This window comes from Scyliorhinus torazame, chromosome 15 (assembly GCF_047496885.1).
Source record: "Scyliorhinus torazame isolate Kashiwa2021f chromosome 15, sScyTor2.1, whole genome shotgun sequence".
In the NCBI taxonomy this organism is placed as follows: domain Eukaryota; kingdom Metazoa; phylum Chordata; class Chondrichthyes; order Carcharhiniformes; family Scyliorhinidae; genus Scyliorhinus; species Scyliorhinus torazame.
The window spans coordinates 89,110,877-89,129,826 of record NC_092721.1 but is presented as its reverse complement, the minus strand read 5'-3'; the positions used below and the strand labels follow the sequence as shown (position 1 = coordinate 89,129,826).

The 18,950-nt window shown below is 41.8% G+C and overlaps 1 protein-coding gene across 2 annotated transcripts in view; it reads left to right on the top strand.

Moving 5' to 3' along the window:
- The window catches only part of LOC140391674 (angiomotin-like protein 1), a 244,233-nt gene extending 225,794 nt beyond the window's left edge, over window positions 1-18,439 (top strand). For both annotated transcript variants that reach the window (XM_072476407.1, XM_072476408.1), the window contains 6 exons: window positions 1,032-1,181; window positions 5,149-5,339; window positions 8,272-8,397; window positions 11,891-12,156; window positions 12,969-13,217; window positions 14,330-18,439. In XM_072476407.1, the coding sequence (XP_072332508.1) occupies window positions 1,032-1,181; window positions 5,149-5,339; window positions 8,272-8,397; window positions 11,891-12,156; window positions 12,969-13,217; window positions 14,330-14,433 (1,086 nt within the window). In that variant the 3' untranslated portion in view covers window positions 14,434-18,439. The remainder of the gene's footprint in view (window positions 1-1,031; window positions 1,182-5,148; window positions 5,340-8,271; window positions 8,398-11,890; window positions 12,157-12,968; window positions 13,218-14,329) is intronic.
- Window positions 18,440-18,950: the final 511 nt, after the last annotated feature.

Genomic DNA, 18,950 nt, shown 5'->3' with positions numbered 1-18,950 from the left:
CCATTTAACCCGACCCTCTGCTTTCTAGTCAGTCGGCCAATCCTCAATCCAATCTAGTATTCTACCCCCAAACCCTTGCAATCTCAGCTTCTGGATGAATCTTATATGCGGCACCTCGTCAAACGCCTTCTGGAAGTCTAGATATACCACATCCACAGGTTCCCATTATCCACCTTGCTGGCTATGTCCCCAAAGAACTCGAGCAAGTTTGTCAAGCATGACTTGCCCTTCATAAAACCATACTGACGATGGTGGATTGAGATAGTCTGCTTCTTCCAGCTCCACATTCAAATACTTTTTAAACACTTTTAAACACTTCCCTTTTTGGTGACAGCTTGTAGCAATTCTTCTAACAATCTTAGTTAGGACATATGCGGACTTCGTTTTCTTGAATGTAGACAGTCAGGCACCTGCAAAAGGTAGGGCAACCCAATTTTGCTCAGAGGACAATTTTTAATAGTAGAACAAATGCTCTTGTGACAAAGCTAAAATTGCTGACTGGAACATTCTAATTCCATCCCTCCAGACCGAGAATGTGTGACGGTCAAATAAACTGGACTATTTCTTTGTGATACTGTTGGATAATGAAGAGTTGGTGGCCTTTGATTGCTGGCAGCTCTTGATGGGTGAGACTTGTGCCTCTGGGGTCCATGACATTGGAAGAAGGCTCACCACTGTCCTTTTCACTGCCTGAGTGGCACAAGATGTGGTGGGCCTTCCCTAAAAGAGACGACACAGGTATCTTACTGGTTCTCCAGACAGTGGCCGAGACCCCCATCACCTCCAAATGATCCTGTCCCCAGTTTTCAGCATTTGTGCTCTTGGTTTGCTGTCAGAACACCCTGACATCAGGCGTTAGTGCTTGGATATGCGGTTAGGAAAACTAGACTGCCTGTTGCATGAGGTGTTCCTTACTGCTCAGATTGCCCAATATGGGTTGTTCTGTGACTGATGTTGAATTTGTGTGATGAAAGACGAGTTATTTTCTAGCTCGGTTAATCCATTGGGCTGATGTTTATTTCTGTTGACAGTTGAGGAAGAAACAAGTATACGTGGAGAGGGTAGAGAAGCTGCAGCAGGCCTTGACACAACTGCAAGCAGCTTGTGAAAAACGAGAGCAGATGGAACGGAGGCTGCGCACTTGGCTGGAGCGAGAGCTGGAATCTCTTCGAGTGCAACAGGTACCTGCTGCATTCGGGCATCGTTTTGTATCAGGAAAAGGTTCTGTGCACCATCACATACAACTGCAAAGTGTACAGTTTTAAAAGGCAATTTTAATTGCACAAGATGCAAGGATTGCAAGGATTAGGAAATCTTTAAATTGTTGCCTTTCTTCTATTTAGTCACCTCTGTCAGTTTGTGAGGATTTTCTGCTCTGCACCAGTGGTGAATATATAAGCGTTCTAGCCTGGCTGGATCACATGAAACCATTGCAATCACATTACAACAACAAAAGTTTGTATTTATTAAGTGCACTTAACACCGAAAAATGTCCCGGGGTGCTTTAGAAGGAATTTGTCAAGCAGAGTTTTGGCACTGAGCCACAGATGAATTATGAAGACAGATGACCAAAAGCCTGGTCAATGTGGTAGGTTTTAAGGAGCATCTTACAGAAGAAGAGAGGTAAAGAGACAAAGAGGTTTAGGGAGGAAATTCCAGAGCTTCGGACCAAAGCATCCATGAGCAAGGCCAGCAATGGTGGGATGATTATAATTAGGGATGTACAAGATGCCAGAATTGGAGGAGACTCGGGTTCTCTATAAAGAAGCTTTGCAAAACAGTTTTTGAATTTATTTTGAAAGAAAAAAAATAGTTGGCTGTAATATTCTGTATAAATACTATTGGTCTATACACTGTGCAATTGAACAAAGTTGTGGTCCTGCTGCAGAACGTCACCTGATGGGTGCACATGTTGGAAATGCCAGGTCTGCCCAGCAAGATTTTCTGTCCAGTTTTGGGTTGCCACAGGAAGGGTGTTAACGCAAGTGGAGAGGGTACAAAATATATTCATAAAAGTGATAGCAGGCATCAAAACCTTTAGTTGTGTGGAGAGACTAAAGAAACTGGGACTCTTTTCATCCCAACAGAGAACATTAAGAGGAAACATAAGGCTTTCAAAATCCTGGAGCATTTTGGGGAGTTGGAAATCGGGGAGAAACTATTTTCAATACTCGATTAGTTGGTTATTGGAGGACGTAAGTTCAAGATTGCACTATAAAGAACAGGAAGTGTTCAGAGAATTATTCATGCAGAGGGTTGTTAGGATGTAGGATACCCTACCAGAGTAATGAGAAAGCAAAATTAAAAGCATGGTGGGTGAAGGTTTGAAAGAGAAAATAATTGTGTGGAAAGGGCAAGGGAGTTGAATAAAATGGAATACACAGCACAGGCATATGAGTTGAAAGACCTGCTTCTGTACTGTGAAACTGTGTGCAGTGCAGATCACTGTATAGCAATCAACAAACCGCATCCCTGGATGGATTTTCTGTTTCCTGTCTCAAAAACCCAGAAATCATTCAGTGTCATAACTGCTGCCTTTTGAAATTGGGAACAGAAATAGACTTGGCATTATACCATGGACCTATCTGCTCTGTAGTATTTAGCACCATACAACATTGTGCATTTATTCATACAGCCATGAAAGGTTAACTGATAGATCCCATTGGCTGAAATCACCTTGTTCACTGCTTGTCTTCAAACTATGCAGTGTTCAATTGAACAATTCTCACATTAAATTTAGAAAACTAGTTCAATTTTTTAAAAAATGATACTGGGACTACTTACACTGGAACAAGCTGAGATGAAGCTTAAAATAAGTTTATTTTTTTCATTATGAAAGGTTTTAATAGGATCAGTAGGGAAAAGACTAGTTCCTCTGGTTGGGGAGTCAGCAACAAGGTGAGCCATCAGTTTAAAAATGGTGATTGATCAGAGGAGAGAAGTTAGAAGAAATGTTTTTACACAGAAGGGTTGTTGCAGCAGGGTCATTTCATCACAGCGTGTAATTGAGGTATTGACTAGTGCATCATTTAAGAAAAAAGAGTATTTTTATTTAAAGCAGAGCAAAATAGAGACCTCTAGGTAGAGATAAGGTCAGATCTCTTACACTTCAATTGTTGTAGCAAAGAACCAAGAAACCAAATAGCCTTCTGTGCTGCAAACCGCTATGATTTCTTATGCACTATTATTTATATTATGAGAGCTTGAATATTGAGTTATGGTGAGACAGCAAGTTGTATACTGATTAAACAATTAGCAGCATAATGATTCAGATCCTTAACAATACTTGTGGCCCAGATGATCATTTTCATAGTGAATCATCAAATATATAATAACTAGGTGTGAATATATGTTCACTGTCATTTCTCAGGTGTTGATTGCTACTGAAGAACATCACAACTCATTAAGCTTAGTTTCCAATTACTTGGCCGATGAAAATTCCACAAATCAGAATTACAGGCTATATTTTACAATTTGCTATCTCCATATAGTGTTTTTCCACTGGGATTGCATATTGGAATTTCAGACAGAGCAATCAGCAGACTCAGATATTCCATCATGCAAACAACATTCTGTATTAGAAACAAAAATTTGTACTAATACTTGAGGACAGATAATAAGAATATTTAAGAGTCTGCAGCATTGTTGTGGAACCTCACTGGACACTAATTTGGTCAGAGGTACATCTCTAACCTTTAGTTGTGTGGAGAGTCTAAAGAGACTAGGGCTATTTTCATCCCAGCAGAGAGCATTAAGAGGAAACTGATTAAGGCTCAAACGCTATAACCATGATTCCAAGTCTTAAACTCTATTGAGGCTCTACCTTGGCAGTCAAGCTTCTTAGCACTGTAAGAGAATAGGGCAGATACTGTGTGCATTCTTCTATGCAACTGGACTAATAGTTTTATTAAACTGTTCAACTTTACGACATGCTCATTAATAGCTGGCTCTGCAACAGGTCTCTACCTATTTTTTTAATACTTCTGGTCCAGTTGAACTTCCATTCAGGCAGTCTCAGTCTAAACCCCAACCTTAACTGGCCTCAATGTGTGGAATTCCATTTTGAACAAAAACAGAAGTAGACTTGTTTTTTATAATTAAAATATGAATTTCACCCCCTGTGAACTGCAGAGTTAATTACCAACTGTTGTGGCTGGAGACAATTCACACCTCTTTAACCTGTGATTATCCCTCTCTCCAATTGCTCCGTCTGGATAAGTAGACTTAATTACCTGCAAAGACTTGCATTCAAAGTATCGTATTGCATCTTTGACTTTGTCTATATATATGTTTCTGGAACCCACTTCTTCATTCACCTGAGGAAGGAGCAGTGCTGTGAAAGCTAGTGATTCGAAACAAACCTGTTGGACTTTAATCTGGTGTTGTAAGACTTCTTACTGTGCTCACCCCAGTCCAACGCCGGCATCTCCACATCATGCGGAGTTAATGACAGAGAGCAGGTCTCCAGCTAACTGCTCCTCGTCTCAGGAGACCTTAAGAGTCACACCTCCATCCGCTCAAGTACACTCTGGCCCTATCTTATTTCCAGGTTTCATTGGAACTTTGGAACATGATACAAATAGTTTATCTCAACATAACTGGGCAAAAGAAAACGATTTAAATGAACAGCTAAAAACAGACAACTATTGAGCTCCATTCCAGGAGTTTTTTCAGCTACCACAATCAACCAAGTTCTGCAGTTCTTGCTCAGTAGCCTCTTTGTACCCGGCAATATATTGCTTACACAGGATTATATGTGCTATTAATGTATTACCTGCACAGCCAGACAAACAGAGGGAAACTGTTCTGGATCTGAACAAATAAGAGGTGAGAAATTATTGGTGGTCAGTTTGCAGGAGTCGGCCGGACAGTGGCTGACTTTAACATTTTTCTAGGTGAGGGAAGATGTATGAACATTGGAGCCATTAATTGGAATGGAAATTTCTTGCAATTTGCATGAATTAGAATTAATTGGCACAAATTACTTCTCTGCTTCCTTAGTTAACCCAGTCGTTCATGTGAGCATGACACTGGTTGTAGGTTATCTTGTACCAGTTCTGTGAGAAAAACCTATGGAACCTTGAATTGATTAAACGGATTTTCTTTTACATCTGTTGATTTACTCCAATTGATTATTTTTCCTCACAGCGGCATGGTGGTCCTCTAATGGCCAACGTTCCCGAGTACAATGCACCAGCACTGATGGAGTTATTACGGGAAAAGGAAGAACGAATCCTGGCCCTGGAGGCTGACATGACAAAGTGGGAACAGAAGTATTTGGAAGAAAGGGCGATGCGTCATTTTGCCATGGATGCTGCTGCTACAGCTGCTGCTCAGAGGTAATGATCAAACAGTATGAAGGAACATGTGTAGTGGGTCTTGGAGGATAATCATTTTTATTTATTCATTCATAGGATGTGGGCGTCACTGGCTAGGCCAGTATTTATTGTGCATTAAGTGGTAGAGGCTGCAGGTTTGGAAGATGTTGTCAAAGGAGCATTAGTGAGCGGCTGCATTGCATCTTGCACACACCCTGCCACTATGCGTCAATGGTGGAGGGAGTGAATGTTTATGGGTGGGATGTCAATCAAGCCACTGCTTTGCCCTGGATGGTGTCGACCTAATGTTGGAGCTGCACTCATCCAGGCAAGTGGAGAATATTCTTTCACACTCCTAACTTGTGCCTTGTAGATAGAGGACAGGCTTTGGGGAGTCAGGAGATGAGCTGCTTCTCACAGGATTCCTAGCCTCTAACCTGTTTTTGTAGCCACAGTATTTCTATGGTTAATCCAGTTCTGTTTCTGGTCAGTGGTAACCCCCAGGGTGTTGATAGTGGAGAATTCCGCATTGGTAATGCCTTTCAATATTATGAGGAAATGGTTAGATTCTCTCTTGTCATTGCCTGGTACTCGTGTGACATGACTTTTACTTGCCACTTATCAACCTAAACTTGAATGTTGTCCTGGTCCAGTTCGACTCAGAAACTGGACAGCCAACTCGGAAAATGCAAGCTAATGATTTAGTTTTAATAATCAGTATTATTGGTCAATTGTGGTGCTTCTGGATACCATGGGCGGGATTCTCCGCCGGCGGGATACTCCACTTTGCCGGCGCCCGGGGGTTTCCCGATGGCGTGGGGCTGCCATACAATGGGAAACCCCATTGACTAGCCGGCATAATGGAGAATCCCGCCGGCGGGTCGGGGCAGAAATGTGGGGCGGAGAGTCCAGCCCATATAGAGCTGGGGCGGAATTCTCTGCCCCCCCCCCCCCCGCCAGGTCGGAGATTCGGCGCCACGTGAATCACGCTACACTGCCGGGACCCAATTCTCTGCAATGCGGAGAATCGGCACTGGCGTGGTCGGCGCGGCACCGGTCGGGGTATGCGCCGACTCTCCGGGCTGGATAGGTTGAACGGCCGTCAACAAAAAGCCGAGACCCGCCGGCCCCGTTCTAACATCCTCTGAGTCGGCGGGACTTCGGCGTTGAAGGGTCCGGGTGCAGCCTGTGGGGGGAAGTCTGAACCCGGGGGGGCCTCTGTAGTGGCCTGGCCCACGATCGGGGCCCACTGATCGGCGGGCAGGCTTCTCTGCCCTCTGGCCTCGTTTCGTCCTCGCTGGCTCCTGTAGACCTGTGCCATTTGGCGTTGGGGCCGCCGTGGGGAAGAAGGCCACTGCGCATGCGCTGGTTGGCGCCGGCTCAACTGCGCATGCGCGGACCCTGCGGCGCCGGGTTCAGGCCGGGATCAGCAGCTGTGGCAGCGGAGGCCGCTCCAGCGCCGTCCTAGCCCCCTGTGGGCTGCAGAATGGTGTCCCGGAACGGACGCAGGAGTAAAACGCTCCCGTTTTTACTCCAGCGTCGGCACTTGGCCACCCATTGGGAGAATCCGGCCCCTGATTTTTGAAGACCACAAACACAACGGTCTATACTGCAGCAACAAACTCTGGGATTTTCCCATGTATGTTTATAGTGCTTTAGATATCTTGCCAGATGTAAGGAATCGGAATATCTACCTTCTTTGATTGTTCTCTCTTTCTCCTCTAATTACACGTGTACCATTCTTGAGTGACAAAAAGGTCCCGTGGTTTATCGTCTGCTCTGATTTTATTTCCTTTCTTCTCTATAACAGAAGCTTCTAGGCTCTATTGACTCCTTCACTAAACAGTATGGCTGAAATTGAGAATTGATCAGGAAGGATATTATGGGAGTATAGTCACTTGCTGTACCACCACGTCATAATGTGCTGGTGTCGCAGGCTGCAATTCTACAATCGCCATCTGCACGTCAGTTTTCCAGAGATTTGAGGAAATGTTACAGTGGGACGGCACGGTGCCACAGTGATTAGCACTGCTGCCTCACGGCGCCGAGGACCTGGGTCCGATCCCGGCCCTGGGTCACTGTCCGTGTGGAGTTTGCACATTCTCTCCGTGTCTGCGTGGGTCTCACCCCCACAAACCCAAATATGTGCAGATAGGTATATTGGCCAGACTAAATTGTCCCTTAATTGGAAAAGAAAGAATTGGGTACTCTAAATGTATTTAAAAAAGGAAAACTTTACAGAGAGGAGGAAATTTAGGTGTGGAGAAATATAAAACAGAATTTGCTGCTTTTGAAAAAATAAAATGTAAATGTTGGAGGGCGATACATCATTATTTGATTTGAAGATTATATCACCTGCTATTGGCTGACCAAAGTCTTGGATTCCATGATTAGGAAACACTTGCTGAACAATCGTGAGTGTGCTAATAGCTACACTAACACCCAATTTATGATAATCAGTCAAGCTCATAACATGGCTCATTTACACTTGCTAGAAGCAACTTTTCTGCAAATAAAGGGAATATGTGAATCATTCCAGAGCCCCATTGCTTTCTCCATGGCAACACCTTGGCCAATCAGAGTCAACTTGCCAACCAATTTAGAATCCCAGGGTGAAATTCAACTTTGGCAGAGATGCAAAAGGGGGAAGGGGGTGGATCATCTGGTGATTATACACTCGCCTAATTTTCCTATTGCATTGAAATTGCATTTAAACATGCTGATATATCATTTTTGACATTAATAGACGTGTCTTCAGCAATCCATTTAAGGTAAGGTAGTGCATTTAATTAAATCCCTTTTTTTCTATTACATCGTTGCTGTCAAACAGTGTTGTCTTGTAGGTGTTTTGTAGTTTCTGAGCTTTATGTAAAAAGGTGGCTGACCATTGACATGGGCAGAAAGATAATTGAACAACTGGAAAAACTGAAAGTATTTTTCCTTCTGTTACTAGGGACACCAATATAATAAATCACTCTCCAAATAGCAGCTACAATGATACTTCACAGGAAGCACGAAACTGGAAGGAGGAAGAGGAGAAAATGCAATCAAATCAAAGATACCAAGATACAGAGCATGGGTATATCTCCCCCACTAAGCATGAGAAACTGCATCTTTCGTCACTTATACATGATTATCATAAGATTTTTTTGTGGTGATGGAACTAACTGTTATTATTGTACTAGCTAATCACCATCGTAAAGAAAATTGTTATGATCCCAACAATTTGCATTAATTCACAGAATATTCCAGCAACAGTTATACATTATGTAAGATGTATAGCACAGAAACCAGGCTTTAAGTCCATGCTGGTGTCTATGCTCCCCTTGAACCTCTTCCCATCTTTTCCCATCTAATTTTCTACCATTGCATCTATTCCCTTCTCCCTCAAATGTTTGTCTAGGTCCTCCTTTTACACTATTCACTTCAACTACTCTCTGTGGCAGAGAGTTCCACATTCTCACCACTCTTTTGGTAAAGACGTTTCTTCTGAATTCCTTATTGGATTTCCTGATTACTATCTAACATTGATGGCATCTGGTTATGCTCTATACCATAGTGGGCAGCACGGTAGCATTGTGGATAGCACAATTGCTTCACAGCTCCAGGGTTCCAGGTTCGATTCCGGCTTGGGTCACTGTCTGTGTGGAGTCTGCACATCCTCCCCGTGTGTGCGTGGGGTTTCTTCGGGTGCTCCGCCTCCCACAGTCCAAAGATGTGCAGGTTAGGTGGATTGGCCATGATAAACTGCCCTTGGTGTCCAAAATTACCCTTAGTGTTGGGTGGGGTTACTGGGTTATGGGGATAGGGTGGAGGTGTTGACCTTGGGTAGGGTGCTCTTTCCAAGAGCCGGTGCAGACTCGATGGGCTGAATGGCCTCCTTCTGCACTGTAAATTCTATGTTAAATAAGAAGAATCATCCTCTCTGCATCCATTCTACCCAAACCTTTCTTTCCTGATGTATGCCAATTATTATGGAACAATTTTGACAATAACATAATTAAGGTATCTAAGATAGTGAAGATGCATAGGAAGAGCAGATATTGAGCATGAAAGTAAAAGAGAGGCACAGGTTCAAATTCACAAAAGCCAGATTTCAGCTTGGGTCTAGAATTAGTGATCACTAAGATTAGCACAATGGGTATCACTGTTTCTTCACAGTGCCAGGGTCCCAGGTTCGATTCCCAGCTTTGGTCACCTTCTGTGTGGAGTCTGCATGTTCTCCCTGTGTCTGCGTGGGTTCCCTCCTGGTGCTCCGGTTTCCTCCCACAAGTCCCGAAAGATGTGCTGTTAGGTGAATTGGACATTCTGAATTCTCACTCTGTGTACCTGAACAGGTGCCGGAGTATGGCGACTAGGGGCTTTTCACAGTAACTTCATTGCAGTATTAATGTATGCCTACTTGTGACAATAAAGATTATTATTATTAACTTCCACGTATGGTTATGGAAGCAAAGAGCAAACACTCAGGAGCTACTTAAGAGACAGTAATGGCGGGATTGTGACGTTTTCTACATGGATGATAATATGGGTGGAATGAACTTCCTCTTTCTAATTTATCTGGTCACTAAAACATAGGATGTGGCTGAATACATTTCTAAATTATGGTCAGTGTTTTGTTCTGAGTCAGTGTAAGCTAGTGATGTTTTTGGCAGGTAAGGCACAAGCTGTAAACTTGGCTAACCAAGTTAGCTTGTCACCATGGCAACGAGCACTTTTTGTATGTGCAATATCATTGACCGCACACACTGCAAGGTGGGTAGAGAACTCAGACAGTCTGTAAGGTAGCTTATGTAGGTTAGGAATAATGCAGTTTTGCAGCAATATTTTTTTTTTTTTAATTTACAGTGCCCAATTAATTTTTTCCAATTATGGGGCAATTTAGCGTGGCCAACCCACCTACCCTGCACATCTTTGGGTTGTGGGGCAAAACCCACGCAAACATTGGGAGAATGTGCAAACTCCACATGGACAGTGACCCAGAGCCAGGATCGAACCTGGGACCTCGGCGCCGTGAGGCTGCAGTGCTAACCACTGCACCACATTGCTGCCCTCTTGCAGGAATATTTTAAGAGGAATTGCTTTTTTTCATGAGTTTGAATTTTGCAGTCTTCAGACAATGTTAGGCGAACCTGTGTTTCACTTGCCTCAGCCAAGGAGTCGTCTCCATTATCAATATCAAATGAACTGGGTTATTATATGATTGGTCCATATTTTCTTGCTGGAATTTATGAGATGAAGATGGATCAATTCCGATATTAATTCAGAACTATACAAAAATCAAATGAAAGAAACCTGCAAATCTCAACAAAAAGGAAAGTGCTGGAGATAAATAGCAGGTCAGGCCATATTTGTGATGAGTAAAGATAAAACTATAACATCTTTTGGTGTGTACCATTCATCAAAATTGAGGATTGAAAGATATTTTGGAGAGGTTGGGAAAAGAGAATGAAGGTGACTATCAGCCATACCAAGATCAGGGAGTGAGTTAAATGTTAGAAACAAGAAGGTGTTTAAGGTGCTGCACAGGGCACACATGACCGGGACAAGGATGAGCAGGTTCTTTGGGGGTGAGGACAGGTGTGTTAGGTGCTCAGGGAGCCCAGCAAATCACACCCATATGTTCTGGGCATGCCCAGCGCTGGAGGAATTTTGGAAGGGCATAGCGAGGACGGTGTCGAGGGTGGTAGGATCCAGGGTCAAACCGGGCTGGGGGCTCGCAATATTTGGGGTGGCAGAGGAGCCGGGAGTGCAGGAGGCGAAAGAGGCCGGAATTTTGGCCTTTGCGTCCCTGGTAGCCCGGCGAAGGATTCTCCTTCAGTGGAAAGATACGAGGCCCCCAAGCGTGGAATCCTGGATCAGCGATATGGCAGGGTTCATTAAATTGGAGAGGGTGAAATTTGCCTTGAGAGGGTCGGTCCAAGGGTTCTTTAGGCGGTGGCAACCGTTCTTAGACTTTCTGGCAGAACGCTAGACATTGGTCAATGGCAGCAGCAGCTCGGGGCGGGGGGGGGGGTTTACTTTATTTTTGTTTATGTTATTTACACTGGAAGGGTCTGAGGGGGTGTATACACCTGTTTTAAGTCGGGGTGTTAATTTATTATTTAGGTACGGGGGGGAGGGGTTTGGGGGGGTTGCTTTTTTAGATTGTGTTTTGTACTTAACCCTGTTGGGTTCTTTTTTCTTTCTCATTTTGTTATTGATATTTTATGAAAATCTTTAATAAAAATTATTTAAAAAAAAAAAAAGAAACAAGAAGGTGTAGTGCTGCATAAAGGATAAAAGAATGCAAAAGTAGAGATTGTGGGCAGAAGGGAGAGGTCTATATGAAGTCATTTTTGATTCTAACGGGTTTTTAGTTGAAGGTTGTGGTACACCAGATGGTTAAATAACCATGTCAGGACCCAGACCTGAAGAACAGTTTCCAGTACCCATTGAATCACTCAAGTACAAGTTAGTAGCTTCAGGAGAGAAAGGGGTAAGGGTCAAAAACAGCTTCTCGCTGAATGCGGCAATCAATGAGTGAGAAATTGGAATAGTTTTAATAAATAAAACAATTCTATTTCCAACAGGGTAGGAGAAGTTACAGGCTTCAACTGCATCTCTAATAGAATAAAAAACCTTCACACACAGCTTATCGAGAAAGATGCCATGATAAAAGTGCTCCAGCAGCGTTCTCGAAAGGAACCAGGAAAAGCTGAGCCCGGATCTCTCAGGTCGGGCAGATCGATCTCCTCTATATCTGGAAGCACTGGACTACATTCTCGCCAGGCATCCCTGAGCAATTCTCAAATAGTTGAAGAAAAAAAGGAGGAAAAGGGTTGGAAGGGAAGTCTGGGTAAGATCATACTAATAATTATAAAATATGCTCGTTGTGATTGGGAAAGGGAAATACTAATAGCCAATATTGCCACTGTTATTTAGTTGTTATTTATACTGTTGGAAAATAATGCTTTAATAATATGCCACTATGCTGCTCCTGTTCTTCATATTCTTAACTTGACGTCAGTAATAGGTTTGACTGTGTCTCTCTTTCACCATGCTGTTATATAATTGTGGAGCGGTGGTGATGGGGACCTGGGACAGTGATCCTCATTATTCTTGTGGTATCTGCAATAGCAATAGCGAGGAAACCTGCTTCCACCAAGTTTTGCAATATTATGTTTTCAATTCTTGTATATTTATTGCTGCTTTCTTGTGCTTTAATGTGTGATAAACTTTTTGTAAATCCATATAAGGCACTTCATTTTGATGATGCTGCTCACAGTGGTTACATTTGCAAGAGCAATGATAGAAGCTATAAAGAGGTTTACTCACCAGTGTACTACACACAAAAAAGATTTGCAGTTACTGAAATTGTTTTGAGAACCTGTTTTTGTTTGTTATGGTATTGGCCACCATTTGTTTAGAGTAGCTGCAGAAAAGTTTTAATCCGGTTAGGAGGTACATAAAAGTACAGTACACTATAATGTGGTTTATTAATTGTTCATATCTGAACTTCACCATTTTACCCTATAGTGTGTTTCTGTTGAGATTTTAGTCTACTAGTTACACAGCCAGGTTTGCTGTATTTATGTGGGATCAGATTGAAATATGCGAACCTATAAAGCTTCTAAACGCTCAGCTCTTTAATCTGCTTGCTCTTCACAGGATTGCTTCAAATTAAAGACAATCGGGAATCTTTGCGCACCTCACTTCAAACGGCTGTACCTTCAATCCCGGTAGTTTCTACACATATTAAAACTGGCAGCAAGGATAACAGTACTCAGACAGATAAAAGTCCTGAACTGGTCCGTCCAAGTAGCGCCCCAATCCATGGAAGAAGGAGGCTCAGCACAACTCCCATCAGCAGCCCGATTGTGAGACCGAAATCAGCACGAGGCAATGCAGAAAAAATAAGTATGTAAATTGTATTGCTCATTGGAAAGTTGGCTTCTAATGAAGTTGATTTGAGGTTCCCGCCTTGAAATTTACAGAGCAAAATGTTCTGATACTTGTGCTTGTTAAAGAGCATTATTACTCAAACTGCTGAATATAGTGGGATTTGGTGTTGGGAGACCATTTTAAGGTTGACCTACTTGACCTAACAGGATAAACTTAACATTCATAACTGTCATTTACTATATAATTAGCATTCAAAATTATGGAGCATTTCACCATTAAAAGTATTCGTCCATCCACCTGATTACCTCAGATCTAACATTCCTTTTAAGGGTGGGTAGCGATTATGAACTGTCTCCAGAGATTTGGAAGTTAGCTACAAATGCATAGATCCAGACCAGGCAAATCACAGATTGGTCCTTTCTCTGTGCTGAATTAGTTGGTCTTAGGTAGTGGTTGAAGCATTGGAATTAGCCTTAGTATCTTGGACTTCTTTTGTTCAGGGAAACTTACGGAAAAATTGACTACCATCTTTTGCCCAATGCCAGACCCGAAAGCTGGGAGTAGCAATATTAAAGGGAAGGCTTTGTGTATGTATGAAATAGCTGCATTTACACATATGCAAGCATGGAGTGGTCCAGCTACACAAGTGTGCAATATTTTAATCACGATTACTTGTTATTAATAATATTGTCCTGGAAGTCAGTCTTTAATCAATTAATATGCTTGAAATGAGTGAAGCAATAAGTCCAAAGATGTGCACATTAGGTGGATTGGCCATCTAAATTGCCCTTGGGTTAGGTGGGGTTACGGGGATGGGGTGGAGGTGTGGACTTAAGTGGGTGCTCTTTCCAAGAGCTGGTGCAGACTCGATCGGCCGAATGGCCTCCTTCTGCACTGTAAATTCAATGAATCTATGAAATGTGTTTGCAAACCTGCATGCTGGAGATCTAGAAGAGTTGAGAGAATTTTCAAAGCAGCAGTTTTGATGCAATTATGTGGTGATATAATGCATTGAAAAAAAGGAATGCATTTTGTGAAGAAGCAGCTCTTTAAAATTGGGGGAACTCCTAGAAATTCCCTTCCCCAAAGCACTGGTTCATTCTAATGATATTTCCACTCTTTTGCAGATGCTTCCATCGTGCATATCAAATCATACGAGAGCAAAGGAAGAGGCAGCTATTCCTTCCAAAAACCTGACTTTGACGATGATGTGGTTGAAATCCTCATTTAAGAAGAGGATCTTGCTGCTGCTCAGTCCGTGGATGATCAAAGCTTGCTCTAAAGGCCGGGGAATCAAGAGAGTATGGATCTTCAGAAGTTGAGGGATTGTTTTAAAATAAGATGAGCTGTTTGGAAGTTGATGTATTTGTCTCTGAGAAAATGTGGGAAGGATTTTGTATCTAGATAAATGCTGAATGGAACATGTAAATAAGTTGAGAATGTGCAGAACAAAGAGGAAGATGGACAGATGAGATAGAAAGGGTATGGTGAGTTGTTTTGTTTGGAAATGTATTTGATGGACCTGCAATCTTAAAGATACGAGCTAAGAGCACAGCATTCTGAATATCATGTCTCATAACAGTATATCTATGCACTTATCTTCTATTTACATAGAAGTGGAGCAGTGTTCTTTTGGCTCTTTTGCACTTCTGCTGAAAACAATGACCATGTTTACACAGTACACAGTATAAAGTAGCACCTTTATTGCATTTCAATAGACGATTCAATTGTGTAACTATTAGGATATAAAAAAGCAGATGGATAAACACCATCCTGCCACTATTGGATAGTGTAAATCAGCTCTTTGTCTACTTCAGAGTTTTGATGGTGTAAATCAAGGAGTTTGCTGCATAAGGTTGAGTCCTGCTTTCTGTGAATTCTAAACTCAGCAAATGTATACTAATAAACACTAATTAGAGGAATGGTCACCACTGAAATAATGGATGATGTGGCGCTTTAAAAGCAGACTTTCTTGGGTATTCTATAATAATCTAACAAATGTCTGAAGTGTATTTTTGTTGCACGTAATACAATCAAAGAAAGTTAACTCAAAAGCAAAAAAATTAAAATGGAGGCTACCAGAAATTAAACTCACACCCTGCTCATAAATAACTGTGTCATCAGTATTGCCCATCACTGTTTAGCTGACAATCACTATGGGTTAGATTACAAAAGCATTTACTTTGTGGCATAATGAATAGCTAATCTCATTAATTCTGATTAAATAACATTATCAAAAGAGGTGAAAGATTAATTTCTGTACTGGATTGCTTCAGGAAGTAGATAGTTTTTGAGGCAAAATGTTATTGATAAACAGTAAAAATCGGGATTATATTTTCAAACATACCATGGAGCTGTTAAAGTGACGAATATTGTCAGTTAGATTTTCCCAGGGTCTAGTTACTCCCTGTCGGTACGAAAATGGATGATCACACTTGGGTACAAGTGAACCACTTATTCTGTAGACATATTGGTAAAATTTAAGAGACAGAGCTTCTGTTATAATTCAGAACTAGGTTAGAAAGCAGATATTCTGGTGACTTCCAGAATACAGTCAGAAGTTCTCTCGGTCAAACTGCATCAGGTTGCACTTTGTTATTCTCAGGTCCTGTGCAGTATTTTACAACATTAACTCCCAAATCCATGCTTATATTGTGCATGCTGACTATCCATCGAGTGAAAAACTGCCTGCTTTGGAACCCCAATTGCTCAGCTGGACGTGGGAATACGTTCTCTAGCCTGGTCTAGCTGCATCTATTTTAATAGTGGTAGAATCTTATGTTGACCTAAAAAGATACAGCACTTCTTCAGTTTTCAGAAATAGCAGTATAATGCTCCATTAGAGTTTGTGTTTAAAGCCATTAGTTAGTTGAAAGTGGGGTTACTTTATTTTAGCCCAAAGATAAAAAGATTTTCCCAGATTGGGACACTTGAAAGCCCTTTGTTTATTTATAAAGGACACAGTGATAGAATTTTCCCAGAGACACCCCTGATCTCTGGTAGTAACTTGGCAGAAACCTTGAAGAAATTACCTCCACAGCCATCGATCCTGTTTCTCCAGAGTTTCCATTGATTTTCTACTGAAGTTATAATGGGAGAGTGGAAGAACTCCTCCAGAAATTCCAGGCAGTGAAAATATTAACTCCAACAAATTGCAGAAATCATAGAGCTTTAAAATGGAGCTGAATAAGTATAATAGATTTGCAGTATTACTGTAATCCATTTAACCTTCAATCTCCTTGTTTTAGTTATTTGGTCGAACCTAAATGCAGCAAGTCAGTGGAAGGTTATTGTTATTTGAAATAATGGTTAAACATTCTGTTCGTCTGAAATGATAGGTGTTTCAAAGGAACAATTAATGATCGACCTGCACATTTGCAGTTCATTCAAAAATCTTCAAGGATGACTGGAAATGGACGCAGTGATGCAGTACATGTATGTTGAAGTTGGTTCTAAGGCATGTTGTTAGGACAGTGTAGAGGAAACTCCATGCTATATATCAGGGGTTGCCAATCCTTTGCTCACAAATCTCTTTAACAAATAGAGTGCAACTTTGCAGATACAGTGGGGCGGTTGTTCAAGCGGGGAGATTAATCTGTATCATTCTGAACATTGAGATGGGCCCTGACTAGGCACGCAGAGCTGCTACATCCAACAGCCCAACTCTACCCTGAATGGCCCAGACCAATTTCTTTGATTTGGTGAAGCAGAGGTTGCAGTCCCAGTTGCTGCTGCTCCCTTGTGCAGTCTGCAGAGCGCCTCCCTACACTGGATCATCTGCCTGGTGCTTTGGCTGCGGGGTTTTTGCCACCGAACTGGGTGATGCAGGATCAGCGAAGGACTGAGAGCAGGGCCAAGGGTTGCGGAGAAGGGGAACAGAGACTGAGAATTGGGGTTTGGGCACCGATGCTGCTTCTTTCCACTCCAGCTCTCCCACATCTGGGCAAGGTGGAGAAATTTCTAAAGTTTTACTCCCAAGTAGGGGGGAAGGTGGAGTAGGAAGAAGGGATATGTAAGTGAACGGGATGGCCTGAGTGAAGAGGGAGGGCACATAAGTGTGTGCAATAGTGAATGTTGTCCATGTCTTGTGGAGATTATTGTAAAGGTTTAGAATGTTTGCCCACTCCTGCTTTGCATAAAGGGAAAGAAAGGGTAACCAGAAACTAAGTGGGAAACTGTTTAATTCCCAATGTTAATGTGTTGTGAAGCAATATTTTGATCAACATTGTAGACTACCAGAACTTACACATTCAAGTATTTTTAGAAATCAAGAACAGTATCTATTTTCAATTAGTGAACACTGATATATCTTTTATTGAGCTGGATCTTCTTTATCTGTAAAACTCATGGTCACCCAGTATATTCACTGTAATTATATTGGCTTGCAGTTTTGGGGATTATACTGTGATTTTTATTTCATTGCATAAAGCCAAATTATTTTATCGTTACTTCAGGCAGTACCAAATTGGTATGGTCTTTGATTTCCATTGGTATGTATGGCCATTGTGTACGTGAATAGGCATAGGCTGGAATTTACTCCCCCCCCCCCCCCGTGTTTTCCACGCCGGAGGCAGCTCACCACCAGCCACCATTGGAATCTATCAGTCTCGCAAAAGCCGGGGGTGGGGGGGCATATGCCACATGGGGAGGCAGCTCAGCAAAGGTTGGTAGTCTCCTTGCAAGCTCATCAAGGGACGCTCCTGACCGGACACCCTGTAGCCCATGGAGCCGTGGCCATTAAATTCAGCATGCAAAATTCAACTTGGATTACTGAGTGAAACCCATTGACCAAATAAAACATTGGCATTCAGGCCTTAACAACTTCTAAATTGTGTTTTTTTTAAGCATTTAGTAACCTTCCTATTGAGGAAAAGTGCAACATTTTTCAGAAACCTGATTTTGGCCATTATATTATCCACTTGCTGATGTTTATTTTTTAAGTGTTTGCTGAGTTCATTCCAGACAGCACCTTGTTTTATTTTTGGTTGACTTGTAAAAATGTTTGTATTAATTGGTACAGCTGTGAACAAACCTATTGTCACAGAGAGGAAAGGCAATGGCTGGCCAGTGCTGTACAGGTAGCTGATTTTACCAAGGACATGATTTTGTTGTCGCCAATAGCTGGAAAAAGGACTTGATGTCACAAAATTATTTGTCAACCAAAGTGTCTTTTTTTGTCTTTCTTGCTTCATTTTTGAACATTTGCTTATTGTACATAATAAAAACATATAATACAACATTTTGTATATTTTCTTGAAAGTAATTTCATGCTGGAAGGATTACAATCTCCAATACTAATTGGTTAATTATTACTTCATTCGCTGAGAAAGATGTTGGTAAACTTTCAACTTTTTCTTCTAAAAGCTAATTTTATAAGGATTAGTTTCCAAACGTTTTAATGAAATTATTCCTTTTTTAAAAAATAAATTTAGAGTACCCAATTTTTTTTTCAATTAAGGGGCAATTTAGCGTGACCAATTCACCTACCCTGCACATTTTCTTGGTTTGAGGGGTGAGACCCTCTCAGGCGCTGGGAGAATGTGCAAACTCCACACGGACTGTGAACCGGGGCTGGGATCCAACTCGTGTTAATGAAATTATTCCTTGCAGTAGTTTCAATTAATTTACTAATTGTCAGGAGTAATATGAGACAGAATGGTGGTTAATGGGTATGTTTTGGACTGGAGGAAGGTTTGTAGTGGAGTTCCCCAAGATTCAGTGTTGGGACCCTTGCTCTATCTGAGATAT